Here is a 15079-nt window from a genome sequence, read left to right as displayed (position 1 = left end):
CGCCCACGCATGTGGTCCCAATAACACTCTGAATATTTGGCATTACTAAACACTCGTAGCACAAAATTTGAAAACGAAATCATGGTAACACAACGCACTCATTGAGCGTCCACTTTTGTGTTAAATTCCACTCTTTCGCTAGTGAAATAAAGAACGTACGCGTAGAGGATAATGTTCACAGGAAGTCTTTGTTCATAGGTCATCTGTGAAATGTTCACTCCACCACGTAGTCACTTGATCACAGTTATCAAGTCTGACAAGGTAAAGTCCTTGTGCTACCCATAAGAATGTCTTCACACAGTCTAGTTATATAATGATAAATAACTGAATGAGTGTACATATCAATGAAGTACATAATTGTAGTCATTTACAATATAAAAGCAAATCCTAAGTCGTATATTTTCTCGAAAAGGTGCTCCTGGACTTACAAAGAATTGTGCAGTGATAAACAGAAGTTTGCATATGTTTATCTGTGTAATGATATGTTCAGTCATGGACAACATCTTTTTCGCCCTGGTTTATAGCTCATGCAAGTCCGAGCACTAACTTACGGGGGAAAATTTGTTAAACTTGTACGTAACTCGCGTAAACTTTACATGTTGTAAGTGTATCCTGTTCAGTCTGAAAGAAAAAAAAAAAACATAACCTGCTCACCCTAGTGAGTTCAAAATAGTTAACAATCAACAAAATGAAACGTTTATTTTCTGAAGTCACTATATCCTACTGTTGTGTGAAATATACAGTTATGTTCACTGTTCGTAGTTTCATACGCATAAGTTCCTGAAAGTTTACTAAATCTCAACTAGTTTGTATTGTGTTTGATTAAGTGTCTTAGGGTGGAATCATCTTGAAGCAATTCTTCTTCTCCTTGCTGCAGCTCGGCGTCGTCTTCTCCGTCGAACTGGAGCTGAAATTTTCTTACAACTAATTGGTATTCTGAGAGTCTTGTTACTGCTTCCCTTTTCGCGCTGGGTATTGAGTACGTTTGATGACAGTAAATTTCATGGGGAAACACTTGCATGTCGTACACACAACCTTTAATTAGTCCAGGTTTTTTCAAAAATACTTTACGATAATTAGTAAGTGTGTCTAATAATTGCTTTTGCTGCAGACTGTCAAGACCAGAGGATTGTTGTACTTTTTCTACTACTTCAGAGAGGTGGAATTGAAACTATGTTGAAGCCACCATAAATGTGCGCGAATCGGTTCTATCTTAAAAATTTGACAATATTTGCCATGCAATTCTTTGGTCTTTACCAAGTCTAACCTGACTCTCGTGTCACTGAAACACATGCTGCATTCACTCTTTGCGAGATCGATTATAGTTTCCGTCTCTCGCAAAATATCTAATCCGAGGAGACAGTTCATGGCTAAATTCTTAACAATAAGGAAGGTGCTACAAATCCGTGTCTGTCCTCGAACTAGTTGGGCTTTCTGACTAATGGCTCCTGTAACTCGACAATTAGTGACTGAGGAAACCGGAATCTTTCTAATCTTCTTTAAGTTAAGAAAGAAAGATTCATTCAGCACGGAAACAGATGCTCCAGTATCTAAAATCACAAACTATAGCTTCTTGTACAATTTCCCGTTCAAACAAATTACACTTCTTCCGAAAATCTTGACATAATTCCTCTCGTATATCGACTCCGTCATTATATCTTAACATCTGCATAATTGAACTACGTTGCTGAGCAACATCAACAGAATTATTCCTACACACTGCATTTTTCGCGTTGTTAGACCCGATCGCTGCTGATTCTATGCGACACACATTCTCATTGTTACTACAGCTGGTTGTCTGCACGTTTGGTTGTACGTTGTTCCTAACATCATTCATGCAAGTGGCCCCCTAGACACCCTGCGACTGACACACGGGAGCAGAATGTCGTCGCATCTAGTTTGACTGGCTGGTACTGGTTGATGGTTGCGGTTCACTTACCTCAATGATCTTGATATTTTGATTCGGTGGTTGCCATGGCTGCGCATTCATATGCTGCTGCATGTTGTTTGACATATTTGTGTTGTACGGGGGTTATACATGATTGTTATTGTGATATTGCGGTGGCCTAGGCTGCTGCCATTGCTGTTGTGCACAATTCTGTGTTGACCAGTTATGTGGTGGTTGCATGTTTTGCTGATTATTTGAAAAATTACCGTTATTGTAATTGGCGTTGGCTTTCGTTTCCGTTTCTTTGAAAAGTTTCCGTTATTGTTTTGTCCACTATTGTTCTGTGGATGATAATTGTGATTCGGTGCATTACCGTACTGTCCATTTGTGTTCATATTGTGGTTCTGCCATCCTGAATAATTCGGACTATTCCAATGATTTTGATTCACGTAGTAGGTGTTTCTATTACTATTGTTCTTGTGGTTTCGCCCGTTGCCATTACATTTATTCGACGAATTATTCCCATAATGGTGTCTGTCCTCTTCGATAACCAAATCTAAAGAATCCAGTACAGATATAAAATGTTCCACGTTGTCTTCGGGAATGTGAAACAATTTCTCCTTTACATCACGCGGTAACTTCTCCTTTAATATCTTTAAAACATCACACTCAGGAATTGGTGTGGATAAATATTTCACTTTGTCCAGATACTTTTCGAAATATTTTCGTGAAGTACCGCCTTTTCTATTAAATGGCTCAGGACTATAAACTTCATTTCTCAATCGTTCTTGCAGCCCACGCGACCAATACTTGTTTAGAAAAGCTTGTTGAAATTCATCGAAGGAGCTGCATTGTTCAGCTTTCTGTGTCGTGAACAACGCTGGCTCACCTTGAATATGGGTAATGGTAAAGACAATTTTCTTCCTCTCGTTCCAACTGTTTGGCATTATTCCGCGGATCCCTTTGATAAACAAAATTGGATGGAGTCCGTTCTTATCATTGGTAAACTTCTGAAACTGTGAATTCTTCACTAAAGCATCCTGAGTCACCAGTGATTGTGTATGGTCTGGATAAACGGATGTTACTCCACGTGTTGGATTGAAACTATTGCCCGTCTGCCCTCTACTTTCAGTTAAAGGCGTTTCATAATGATCAGGGTGTGTTTCTGTGATACTAACACACTCCGGTGAACTGTTATGAGATGTGTGCATACGTGTTTCATTAAGCACTTTCTGCACGTTTTGTAGTTCAGTCTGGAGTTCATGAATCTTTGTGTTGTTTCCATGTATCAGTTGTGTTCCTGCTCGTTGTAACATCACAGGTAGTTCCTTCTGCATAACAGTACTAATTTGTTTGTCTTTGTCATTTAGCCATGTGTTGAATGTGGTCACAACGCGTTCTTCTTGTTCTTTGCATTTTTGTTCTATTACGTTTTGATTATCAACTGTAAGGTTTTCTATACGTGTACTTATGTTGCGTATTTCTGCTTCCAAAGAAGTGTGTGTTTGTTGTAATTTGTCCACATCCTGGGTTACTTGCTTTACATTCTGTGATAAGTCACGGTATGTTCGTTGCATACTTGAAATGTTGTTCTGTATAGCAGACAACTGGGCATCTATTTGCTGTCGCAGCTGGCGATCGTGTTCTTTTAACTGGTTTTCAAGCTTTTGATCTATCTCTTTTGAGAACTGTGAAAAGTTTAACTGCATACGCTCGTCTAATTGACTGATGCGTTCATCCAAGGTCCTAATCCGTTCATCTACTCTGCTAATATTATTAATCTCAGTTGCAAGCTGTTTAGCAGTTTCTTGTTCACGCTGTATCTTTGATTGTTCCTGTATTTTAAACATTTGTTCCATTTTCATCATTAAGAGAGAAAATGGATCCATTACTGTTTGTGTTGGTTCTACCGGTGGTAAATAGACTGTAACTGGTGTTTCTTGTGCTTCTGCTTCAGCATGCACTTGAACTACCGTCTGTATTCTGCCTGAGTGTTCTACAGCAGATGGATCACTGACTTTAATATTAGTGTCCTGTTCTATATCCTCTGTCTGATCTGAAAAAAATATTGTCAATTTCTACATCACTAGTTATTCCTTCCTGCTGTGTAGCTTTTCTTAGACGTCGCACTGTTTTCACCATGTTTGCAAATGTTTGGGTGAAAGTCTAATCGGGAAAACGTCACACGCAACACATCAATTATTCCCTCACACAAAACATAAAATAATTACTACACTGCACCAGATTGGAATCAGTACTATAAATGTTCACTTTCGTTTGATTAAAATTCAGTTCCAATCTCGTTCAGTTAACCTATACTGAAAACACTTGATGCTGTATTTTACTGGTCTTTCTCGCAGCTATTTAAATGTAATTGACTCTTATAACTTCCTAAGACGACTTGCACATGTTAGGCAAAATTTTTGTGCCTGACTCATGTAGTACTATCACCGTCAGAGGGTGGTACGGGACTACAAGTCCCACCGCCACATCTCCAAAGTGAATTGCAGTGACTACGTCACTGCGCTGTGGAAATTTACTGTCTCACCAACACAGCTAGACCGCAATAGACCGGTGATGCTGTATTGTAACATATCACCCCGGACTACAAGAACGTCGTCGTAGATTTCCGCTCATTACGGTATGAAACAAAGAGGAAAAACAGACATTAGCACACACATATAAGCTTGTCCTGTCAATAGGTTGCCACTGAATTGCTCCCTCTGTTTATTGATTGTATAGCCACTGAATTGCTATTTATTTATTTAATGGGATAATAATAATTATTAAAAGGTGGCAATTTTATTTAAGCACTTTTTTCTCTTTCGATTGTTGCGAGTCAGCGATAGTGCAATGCTGCTCGCTTTGGAGACTACACATTTTATAAGAACTATTTGGTCCAGGAAACACTGTTGCGATCACGGTTGCGATTCAGACGGTATTCGCGTAATTGTACTGATTAAAAGTTATCGTTTCCGAAAGACGCAGGTTCGATTAAAGCTGTGTACACTTTTGCGCGTAAAATGAAAATATTCATAACACGTCGCGTAACAAAAAGAAACACGGGAATCACAACCGTGGTCAAACGAAGAAAATATATAACATAAACGTTCTTCGCTGTTATTCAGGACAGGCTCAGATTAGACCTTGCAAGGTTTAGTTATAGGAAATCACAAGACGTTGCAGTTAGGAGATATTTGTTTTGAATAACTTGTATTTACCTTTTCTCTCTCTCTCTCTCTCAAACCTTTTTACAGCCTTTACACCTTCACATCGATTAAGGAACTTTTCCTTCTCTACCGACCAGTACGAGAACAAAATTCAGACTCAACAAAATGTCTTAAATCGAATTATTACATGCTTAACCCTTAACAATCATATACAGTTTCGTAGTACAAACAATGCTAATGTCTTCCGTGCACTAGAAAGTCTTTGATACACTGAGCACAAAAATGAAAATAATAAAATTATAATTACTTTTTTAATATCATGAATACTTCTTTAAATCATGAAAATAAGGTTTGATATCGTCGTAATATTAATTTTCATCGTTGTAGCACTACAGGGTGCAATAACTGGAAGTGTGTGGGGTATTCAGGGATGGTTCAAATGGCTCTGACCACTATGGGACTTAACATCTAAGGTCATCAGTACCCTATAACTTAAAACTACTAAAACCTAACCAACCTAAGGACATCACACACATCCATGCTCGAGGCAGGATTCAAACCTGCGACCGTAGCAGTCGCACGGTTCCGGACTGAAGCGCCTAGAACCGCTCGTCCACCGCGGCCGGCTATACAGGGTGACACACCTAAATCTTGTACTGCAGATATTGCGCAAATGGGGAGTGCTACTGATGTGCAGTTTTCACAGAATGTATTGGTAATCATGGGCTCGTATTGTTAGCCAATCAAAAGATTGTAGTAATAGTTATGAAGTGTATTTTTGTGCATGCATAAGATTTCAAAATCGAAACAGCATATTGACATAAAAACTAAAAGTAGTGTAAATTAGAACGTCTGTGGTGCTTGTTGCAGGATTCTAATGCAAATCGTTTACGAGGTATCCTATTGAAACGTCCCCTTAGAAAAATCAATGAATTACTGTGCTGATAAACCTCTCACATTATTTGATTTTCAAACAGCTGAGCAGAACTGAACGTACTCAGACATTTCGCTCTTTACCTATTCTGATCAACATTTTTAGCGCACCGCAATCTGACTTTCAATGATCGCTACAAAAGAATGGCCCTGACTAACATTAACCTATACCTTTCATGAATCACTTACCACACAAATATCTTCGTTACTCGAACTACTGCAATACAGCGAGCGCCACTACTGCCAGCTAAATAAAAGATTCAAACTACTGAAGGCACTAACTACTGATAGGCATAGTTAGCAAATGAAAGATTTTGATAGAAAACAAACAATGTATTTACCTTAATAGTGTTCAAAAGTCATATAGCAGTTCATGGCACCCAGTCTTACAAATTTACTGTCACTGATGGACACACATCCAGATCATCCGCTCTCAAAACTCCGCCATTTCTCTCCCCACATCCACCACTACTGGCGGCTCACCTCCAACTGCGCAACGCTACGCGCCATTAACAGCCAACTGCCCAACACTACAATAGTGAATTCCAACAATGCAAACCAGCAACACCCTTCACACAGCCCAGTCAGTGATTTTCATATAGAGTGCTACGTGGCGTTACCAACATAAAAACCTAAACAGCCTACTTACACTATTTTGAACAGTTTCTGCACCGACACTGGTTTGCGCCGTTCAAACAGCAACTTAGTGTGTTTGTGTGTTCCTTGAATGCATTGCGACTTGTTAATGAGTGTGACAGTCCAAGCAGGGGGTCATGAGTAGACGATGGGATTTACCAGTACAAAAAGGTCACCATCTTCATCGTGTATGGAGAGCGCAGGAAAAATGTAGTTCGCCCTTGTACGGTATATGTGTCAAGATATCCCAATAGACGTGAACCATCTCGGCAGTTACTTAGTTACCTCTTCAACCAATTACGTGAAAGTGATAGTGTAACACCTAGACAACCAAACAGAAGGAAACACGTGATGACAGAAGAGGGTAAAATTTACATCTTTGCTGCTGTTGCAGTTGATACGCGTGTTAGCTCCCGCGCAATCGCACAAGTCAGGCAAGTGTCATACGCATTCTCCATAGACATCGATTCCAGCTCTGCCACTTCCCTGTCTATCAAGAGCTGCATGGAGACGATTATGAGAATCGTATTAACTTCTGTACATGTGTATTAAGACAGAATATTCCAGAACAATCATGTATCTCGTTCAGTGATGAAGCCATGGCCAGGTGAACCGCCGAAAAATGCACTATTGGTCTGCTGAGAATCCCCGTTGGCATCGTCGGGTGGAACGTCAGTCCATTGAGTGTAAACATGTGGTGTGGAATAGTGAACCATCAGTTCATAGGCCCTTTGTTAGCAGAACGCGCACAAGTATTACAGCCTCCTAACAATCTTCCACAGACCCTAAAAGACGTTCCCCTCCAGACTAGGAGGAAGCTGTTGTACCAAAACGATGGCTGTCCAGCCCTTTGTGCACAAAATACTACAATATATATTCACGAATTGTTTCATAATCTATGGATTCAGCAGGGGACCCGTAGCGTGACTGGCCTGTGGGGAAAGCTGAAAGACGCTACTCCCCCTGTGGGTCCAGGAGCTAGAACAGGCCTGAGGTGTCCCTGCCCGTTGTAAGTGGCGACTAAAAGGTGTCTCACACTTCTCGGCAGTATAAGTTCAGGTCCCATTTTGTGGTTTGACCTGCCACTTCCCAAATTCTACAGAAGTGCGGGCCATATGGGGAAGGACGCCTTACGTGGTGTGTGTGTGTTATCCATAGTGCCCTTAGATCCGATCTCCTGAACCTCTTGTCATGGCTTCGCATCTCCACCTGCAATTCAACTATTTGGGCGAGCACACATTCCAGGGAGGCCGACGGTTCAATCCTGCGTCTGGCCATTCTGATTCAGGTTTTCCGTGATTTCCCTAAATCGCTCCAGGCAAATGCTGGGATGGTTCCTTTGAAAGGGCACGGCCTACTTCCTTCCCCATCCTTCCCTAATCCGATGAGACTGATGACCTCGCCGTTTGGTATCTTCTCCCAAACAACTCAACCCAGCACATTCCAGGGTATGTCATCTTCTTTTATTGTCCCCTGTCCTCTTCGCCTCCATGACAGTATTGGATTTATCTGCACCCAATATCCAGCACAGTACCAGTCCCTTGCGGTGGGGACTTTATGTACCCATTTGGTGGTAGCCCCCTGACAGCACAGGGATCGCACTGCTGATGCCTGAGCTGCAAACTCCCGATGTATACCAAGCAGTAGATGACGGTCTTCCTGGGGCATCAGAACTCCAAGCAACGGCCATCATACCAGGTAGTCTTTGCTGTGACTGGGTGATGCCTGTTGGGAGAGCCCCTGATTGGAGTGGGTGGCATCAGGGCTGATGACCCACAATGAAGCGGACTGTCATTTCTTGGTTGTGACTGTACTGCGCCAGTAGTCTTTAAGAAGGGCAAGATCGAGTACAATGCTGACAGATATGACCCTAAATCGCTTCCCTCCCTCGCTACACCATGGGAGGAACGTAGGGCTACAGAAAGAGTGTGATATTCGCTTCAGTATTTAGTCTGTAGCAGAAAGGATGGGGACTCCATTCTACCTATGAAGCCTCAGTTTTTTGTTGAACACCTTGAGGATAAGTTTGGGGAAGTGACAGCGCTGTCCAAGATGAGAAGCAGTGTACTCTTGATTCAGACAGCATCCCAGCCCAATCCTAAGCGTTACTCGTTTGTGACCAGCTGGGTGATTTTCCGTTTCTGTCACTCTGCTCAAAAGTCACAACGTGGTCCAGGAGATTATTTTCCATTGCGACCTCTCCTTGCAATCTGACGAATTCTGCGCCAATCTAGAACGGCAGGGTGCTCATTTCATCTTGCACGTTTACAGGGAACCCAAAGACAACAGGGTTGCTACTGGTGCCCTCATCTTGGACCTTGAGGGTGATCCATTGCCCGGAAAGGTCAAGGTGATGGTTTACCGCTGTGACGTTAAACTATACGTCCCTCCCACTATGCACTGCTTTAACCGCTGGAAATTTGGGCTCATGTCTGCCTGCTGCACTTCCAGCGCCACATGTCGAGACTGCAGACATCCACTGCATCCAGATACTGAATGTGCGCCTCTCAATTGTATCAACTGTGGAGAGCAGCACTCCCCCTGTTCGCCAGATTGCACATTACTCCAAAATGAGCGGAAAATAGAGTACAAGACCCTGGACCAGATGACTTATCAATAGGCAAAACGTAAATTTGAATGGTTACACCCTGTTCGGTTGATGTCCACATATGCTGCAGCTACATCACCATTGTCATCACAAGTACCAGTCATACAACATTCTGTGCCACGAACTGTGGGTCCTCCAGGTCTCCAGAATACATCTGCCCCCTTGCTGGTAGGGGGAAAATCTTCTATTGCTCCCAGTGTACCTACTTCGGGAGCAAGGCTCCCCAAATGCATGGGACATTTGTCCCCTCCCCCAGCCTGAAAAGCAACAGCATCCTCTGGCTCCTGTCACGTGGAAGGGGTCCCTTGTAACCCCCTCCCCCAATGTGATAGCGAACATTCGCTAGTGGCTAAAGAAGCCAAAAGCTGCTTCATGGCCTTTCTCTGTGTCTGAAGCTACTTCAGAGAAGTCCTCCCAGTAAGACCCTAAAGAGAAGCAAGAGGGCAAGCAAAGAAGTCTGCTAAGAAAAAGGACCCTCTGATGGTCCGAACACCATCACTCCCTATCAATTCTGCACTTGTGGATGAGGTGGAGATCTCAGTGTCCCCTGAGAACCTGGATCTCACTGATGCCTCATCCTCAATGGGAATGGATACAAATACTCGATCGGTGGCAGCAGGCGACCCTGAAGTGTAACCCACCTCCTTGAAGCTACAGGGGATATTGCAAGAACCGTAGCGAATATAATAGTGTGTCAGGTGGAGTTTGCATTTGTCCTGAACTCGGTATTTAGTGAACCTGTGAGGCCTCCCAACTTCCTTGAAGCTGGGGCTGTAAGGATAAGGACGACACAGGAAATAACGGTCTGCGACGTATATCTATCTCCAGATGGTGCGGTACCCCTGAACGTATTGGCTGAAATGATTAATCAATTTTAAAGCCCATAACCCTACGTTGGGTAGTGCCATGCTTACTGGCCATGGCAGTGACGTCGAAAATTTACTGTACCAACTCGACCTCTGCCTCTTAAATACTGGGGCTGCCACACATTTCAGTGTGGCACATGTTAGTTACTCGGCCATTGATTTATCAATTTGGAGCCCAGGACTTCTCCCATCTATCCACTGGAGAGCACATGACGACCTGTGTGGTAGTGACCACTTCCGCATCGTGCTGTCACTCCCCCAATGTCATACCCACGGACACCTACCCAGATGGGCTTTAAACAAGGCAGACAGGGTAGCCTTCACCTCTACTGTCACCGTTGAATTTCCCCTAAGTGGTGCCATCGATGTTGATTGAACATGTCACACCAACGATAATTTCTGCGGCGGAAAACGCGATCCCTCGCTGTCTAGGGTGCCCCCGGCGAAAGACAGCCCTTGGTGGTCGCCGGAAGTCGCTGTGGCAATTTAAGAGCGGCACCCTTCCCTAGAGCACCTAATAACCTTTAAGAGGCTCCGTGCTCGCGTTCGCCAGCGTATAAAAAGACGGAAACAGACGTGTTGGAAGAAGTACGTCTCGACCATTGTGTGCCATGTGTCACCTTCTCAAGTCTAGACGAAGATCAGACATGTTTGTGGGTACCAGAACCCGACACGTGTTACTGGCATTAACATCAATGGCGTGTTATCAACCGATGCAAACACAATTGCCGAGCTCTTTGCTGAGCACTACGCTCGAGCCTCCGCTTCAGAGAATTATCCTCCAGCATTTCGCACACTCAAACAGCGGATGGAAAGGAAAGCACTCTCGATCACTGAACGTCACAATGAACCCTATAATGCTCCATTTACAGAGGGGGAGCTCCTCAGCGTCGTTGCACATTGCCCCGACACAGCTACTGGGGCAGATCGGATCCACAGCCAGATGATCAAACATCTCTCGTCTGACAACACGCGATATCTCCTCGTCATCTTCTACTGGATCTGGTGCGATGGGGTCTTTCCATCACAATGGCGGGAGAGGACCATCACCCTGGTGCTAGAACTCGGTAAAAATCCGCTTGATGTGGATAGCTATCGGCCCATCAGCTTCACCAACGTTCTCTGTAAGCTGCTGGAACGTACGGTGTGTCGGCGGTTGGGCTGGGTCCTGGAGTCACGTGGCCTACTGGCTCCATGCTAGGGTGGTTCCTCGGCAGGGTCGCTCGATCACTGATAATCTTGTCTCCCTCGAGTCTGATATCCGAACAGCGTTTTCCAGACGCCAGCACCTGGTTGCCGTCTTTTTTTATTTAAGTAAAGCATACGACACGACCTAGCAACATGATATCCTTGCCATATTGTATGAGTGGAGTCGCCGAGGCCATGCTCCCAGGTTTTATCCCAAACGTCATGTCGCTCCATACTTTCCGGGTCGAAGTTGGTGCCTCCCATAGTTCCATCGATGTCCAGGAGGCTCTGTATTGAGGGTCTCTATTTTTAGTGGCCATTAACAGTGCAGCAGCAGCAGCTGTCGGGCCCTACGTCTCACCTTATGTTTGCAGACAACTTCTGCATTTCGTACTGCTGCCCCATTACTGGTGTTGCTGAGCGTCGCCTACAGGGGCCATCCACAAGCAGTAGTCATGGGCTGTAGAGCATGGCTTCCAGTTTTCCGCCATGAAGACGTGTCTCATGCATATCCGTCAGCGTCGTACCGTTCATCCGGAACCAGCACTGTACCTTAATTAGGATCCACTCACCGCAATGGAGACATCGATTCTTAGGTCTGATTTTCGACGCTCGTTTGACTTGGCTTCCTCATCTTCGTCAGCTTAAACGGAAGTGTTGGCAGCACCTCAACGCCTTTCGCTGCTTGAGCAACACCAACTGGCGTGCAGCTCGCTCAACGCTGATGCAGCACTGCAGAGCCCTTGTTCATTCCCGTCTTGACTATGGGATTGTGATTTATGGTTCGGCGGCGCTCTCAGCATTGCGTCTGCTCGACCCATTGCACCAATGCGGAGTTCGACTAGCGACAGGAGCTTTTAGGACGAGTCCGGTAACAAGCGTACTGGTGGAGGCTGGAGTCCCTGCATTGAAGATCAGATGTGCACAACTACTCGCCAGTTACGTTGCACACATTCATAGCGCTCCTGGACATAATAATTACCGTCTTCTTTCCCCAACCACGGCGGTTCACCTCCTGCATAGGCGGCCCAGGTCAGGGCTAAGATCTGCGGTTCGCGTGCGATCGCTTCTGTCTGGAGTCCTTCCCTAGACCATCTTTCCTCGAGGTCCATTCACGTACACGTCCGTGTAGACGTAGGCCGAAGCCCTAAGGACTCTGTTAACTCTTCGGCTTTCTGCTGTCACTTCGTCTTGATTCTTGAAGTGTTCCGGGGCTCTGAAGTGGTTTACACCGACGGCTCGATAGCTGATGGTGTGGTTTTCTTGTCATGTTTTGACCACTGTAGTATTTGTTGTCCTTCTTTGTTCTGGTTCTTCCTTTCTCCTGTTATTGTACAGTACGTCGTCTTTGTTTTCTTCTTTGCCTTAGGTAATTGTTCTACTGGGAACAAGGGACCGATGACCATGGTTTGGTCTCTTCCCCATGCCCCTTTAAACCAACCAACCCCGTGATCCAGGGGCGGCAACGCTAGTTACTACACCACGAGCTGCGGACGAAAGTGTGGGGTCATCCATACGAGTAATCCGCTAAACTTCAGTTACATGATAAATCAGTCAAATCTAAAGGCTGTAAATTCAACTAAATACCTAGGAATTACAATGACGAACAACTGAAATTGGAAAGAAGACACAGAAAATGTTGTGGGGTAGGCAAACCAAAGACTTGTCTTAATTGACAGGACACTCACACGCAACAGATCTACTGAAGATACTGCCTATACTACACTTGTCCATCCTCTTTTGGAGTACTGCTGCACGGTGTGGGATCCTTACAGGAAAAGGTTAAGGGAATACATCAAGGAAGTAGAAAGAGCAGGACGTTTTGTATTCTCGCGAAATAGGGAAGAGAGTGTCAGCAACATAACATAGGATTTGGGTGGACAACATTAAAACAAAAGCGTTTTTCATTGCGGAGCAATCTTCTCACGAGATTTGAATCACTAACAGTCTCCTCCGAATTCGAAAGTATTTCGTTGACGCCGACCTTCAATGTGGAGAAACGATTATCATAATAAAACAAGGGAAATAAGAATTCTGTTCGTTTTTTTCCACGCGCTGTTAAGAGAGTGGAATAATGGAATGATTGCGAAAGTGGTTCGATGAACCCTCTGCCAGGCACATAATGTGATTCGCGGAATGACCATTTAGATGCAGATGTACGTGTTACTTCTCTAAATGACAATTTCTATATTTTCCACACTTGCAAGTATATTCATGGTGAACAATTGCACATTATTCACGCTGTACTTGATCCTGTCTGTAGATCGCATTACTTTGTGTGTTGCAGACACGATAACTGCGATAAACCCGTTCGTCGGCAGGATCCCGCAGCAGCAGCGGGAGGCCTTCTTACAGGACTGCGTGGCAGAGGCCTACAGTAACGGCACGATACGCGCTGACACTCTGCCGGGCGGCACCGTCTACTCCTTCCCGTACAGCGCCATGTTCGCCCACGCAGTCAAGGTATGAGCTTGGTGGCTTCTGCAGTCGTGATCTCCGATGATTCGAAAAGCTCGCATTTTACTCTATTTTCCTCGTATCGTCTGTGTGCGCAACGTTCTCGTTAAATCCATGCCACTTCGCGACCACTGTCCTTCATATGTGTTTGTGGAATACCATCTCAACTCACTCTTGACAAGAATACTTCAACACTTGCCTAGCGTTATTCAAAAGCCAGTCTCTCACAAAAACTAGTATGCATGAGAGAATAGCAGAATTGTACTATGATTGAAAATATGAGTTGAGGATTGGCCCAAAATTCTATTCCTCCGGCATATACTCCAGAAACAACTTTCACGACGAACGCTCAGGATTTCTTCACTGCCATGAAGCAATCGTCAATAGTGGTTTAACATTGCCTTGTCGGATCTTGGTGGTGATGGTGGTGGTGGTGGTGGTGGTGGTGGTGGTGGTGGTGTGTGTGTGTGTGCCGAATGTAGGAAGGTAGTGCTCCTGAGTAACAGACAAGAAATAAGCTGTGGAAACTGAAACATTGTTTACGTAAGGATAGGTGTTATGAAAGGAACTTGGTTAAAAAGCCTGTAACGAAAATTGGTAACTTTTAATAATTGGTAACTTTTTAATTATAGGCAGTATTTAAAAACGGTTTTTTATCACTAGAAACAGTCAAGGATGATGCAAGCTGGCAATCCATTATTTCGTGTGTACCATTTATACTGACTTTTAACTTACAGCTACTGAAAATGTCTCAGAACTTGGTCTTTCAAACTGTTTTACCCTAATATTTTAATAGCCTGTTAATTGCATGTATTTATTGTATTAACTGCTAAGTGGATACAATAAATTTCTCTTCAGCTGATTTCTGAAATAATTTTCTAATGCTGACCTAATTCCCACACTCAAGTAAGCGAAAGAGTAACTTCGTCTTAGAAATAGAGTAATCATATTGTTGCCGCGTGGGATTAGCCGAGCGGTCTAAGGCGTTACAGTCATGGACTGTGCGGCTGGTCCCGGCGGAGGTGCTCCCTCGGACATGGGTGTGTGTGTGTGTATGTGTCCTTAGGATAGTTTACGTTAAGTAGTGTGTAAGCTTAGGGACTGATGACCTTATCTGTTAAGTCCCATAAGATTTCACACACATTCGAACATTTGAATCATATTGCTCTCAAAGTAACGTCTGTTTGAAATTAACGTTTAAAACTAAAAAAAAAATGTCACACAAGTCACACCAGCCGCACCAACGCCTCGCATTAGCCACATCCTTCTCTCTTTGTTAATTTATACTTGGTTCGGGACACGAAGTAACAGCTTGTTGTTTACGAGAATTGCC

The 15079-nt window shown here is 44.0% G+C and overlaps 1 protein-coding gene across 1 annotated transcript in view; it reads left to right on the top strand.

The window, feature by feature from the left end:
- The window catches only part of LOC124613113 (juvenile hormone acid O-methyltransferase-like), a 133546-nt gene that overhangs the window by 108572 nt on the left and 9895 nt on the right, over nt 1-15079 (top strand). Inside the window, exon 5 of the mRNA XM_047141725.1 lies at nt 13577-13752. Within this exon, the coding sequence (XP_046997681.1) occupies nt 13577-13752 (176 nt within the window). The remainder of the gene's footprint in view (nt 1-13576; nt 13753-15079) is intronic.

The sequence above is a fragment of the Schistocerca americana genome, chromosome 4, assembly GCF_021461395.2.
Source record: "Schistocerca americana isolate TAMUIC-IGC-003095 chromosome 4, iqSchAmer2.1, whole genome shotgun sequence".
Taxonomy (NCBI): domain Eukaryota; kingdom Metazoa; phylum Arthropoda; class Insecta; order Orthoptera; family Acrididae; genus Schistocerca; species Schistocerca americana.
This window is presented reverse-complemented; position numbering and strand designations above follow the sequence as displayed.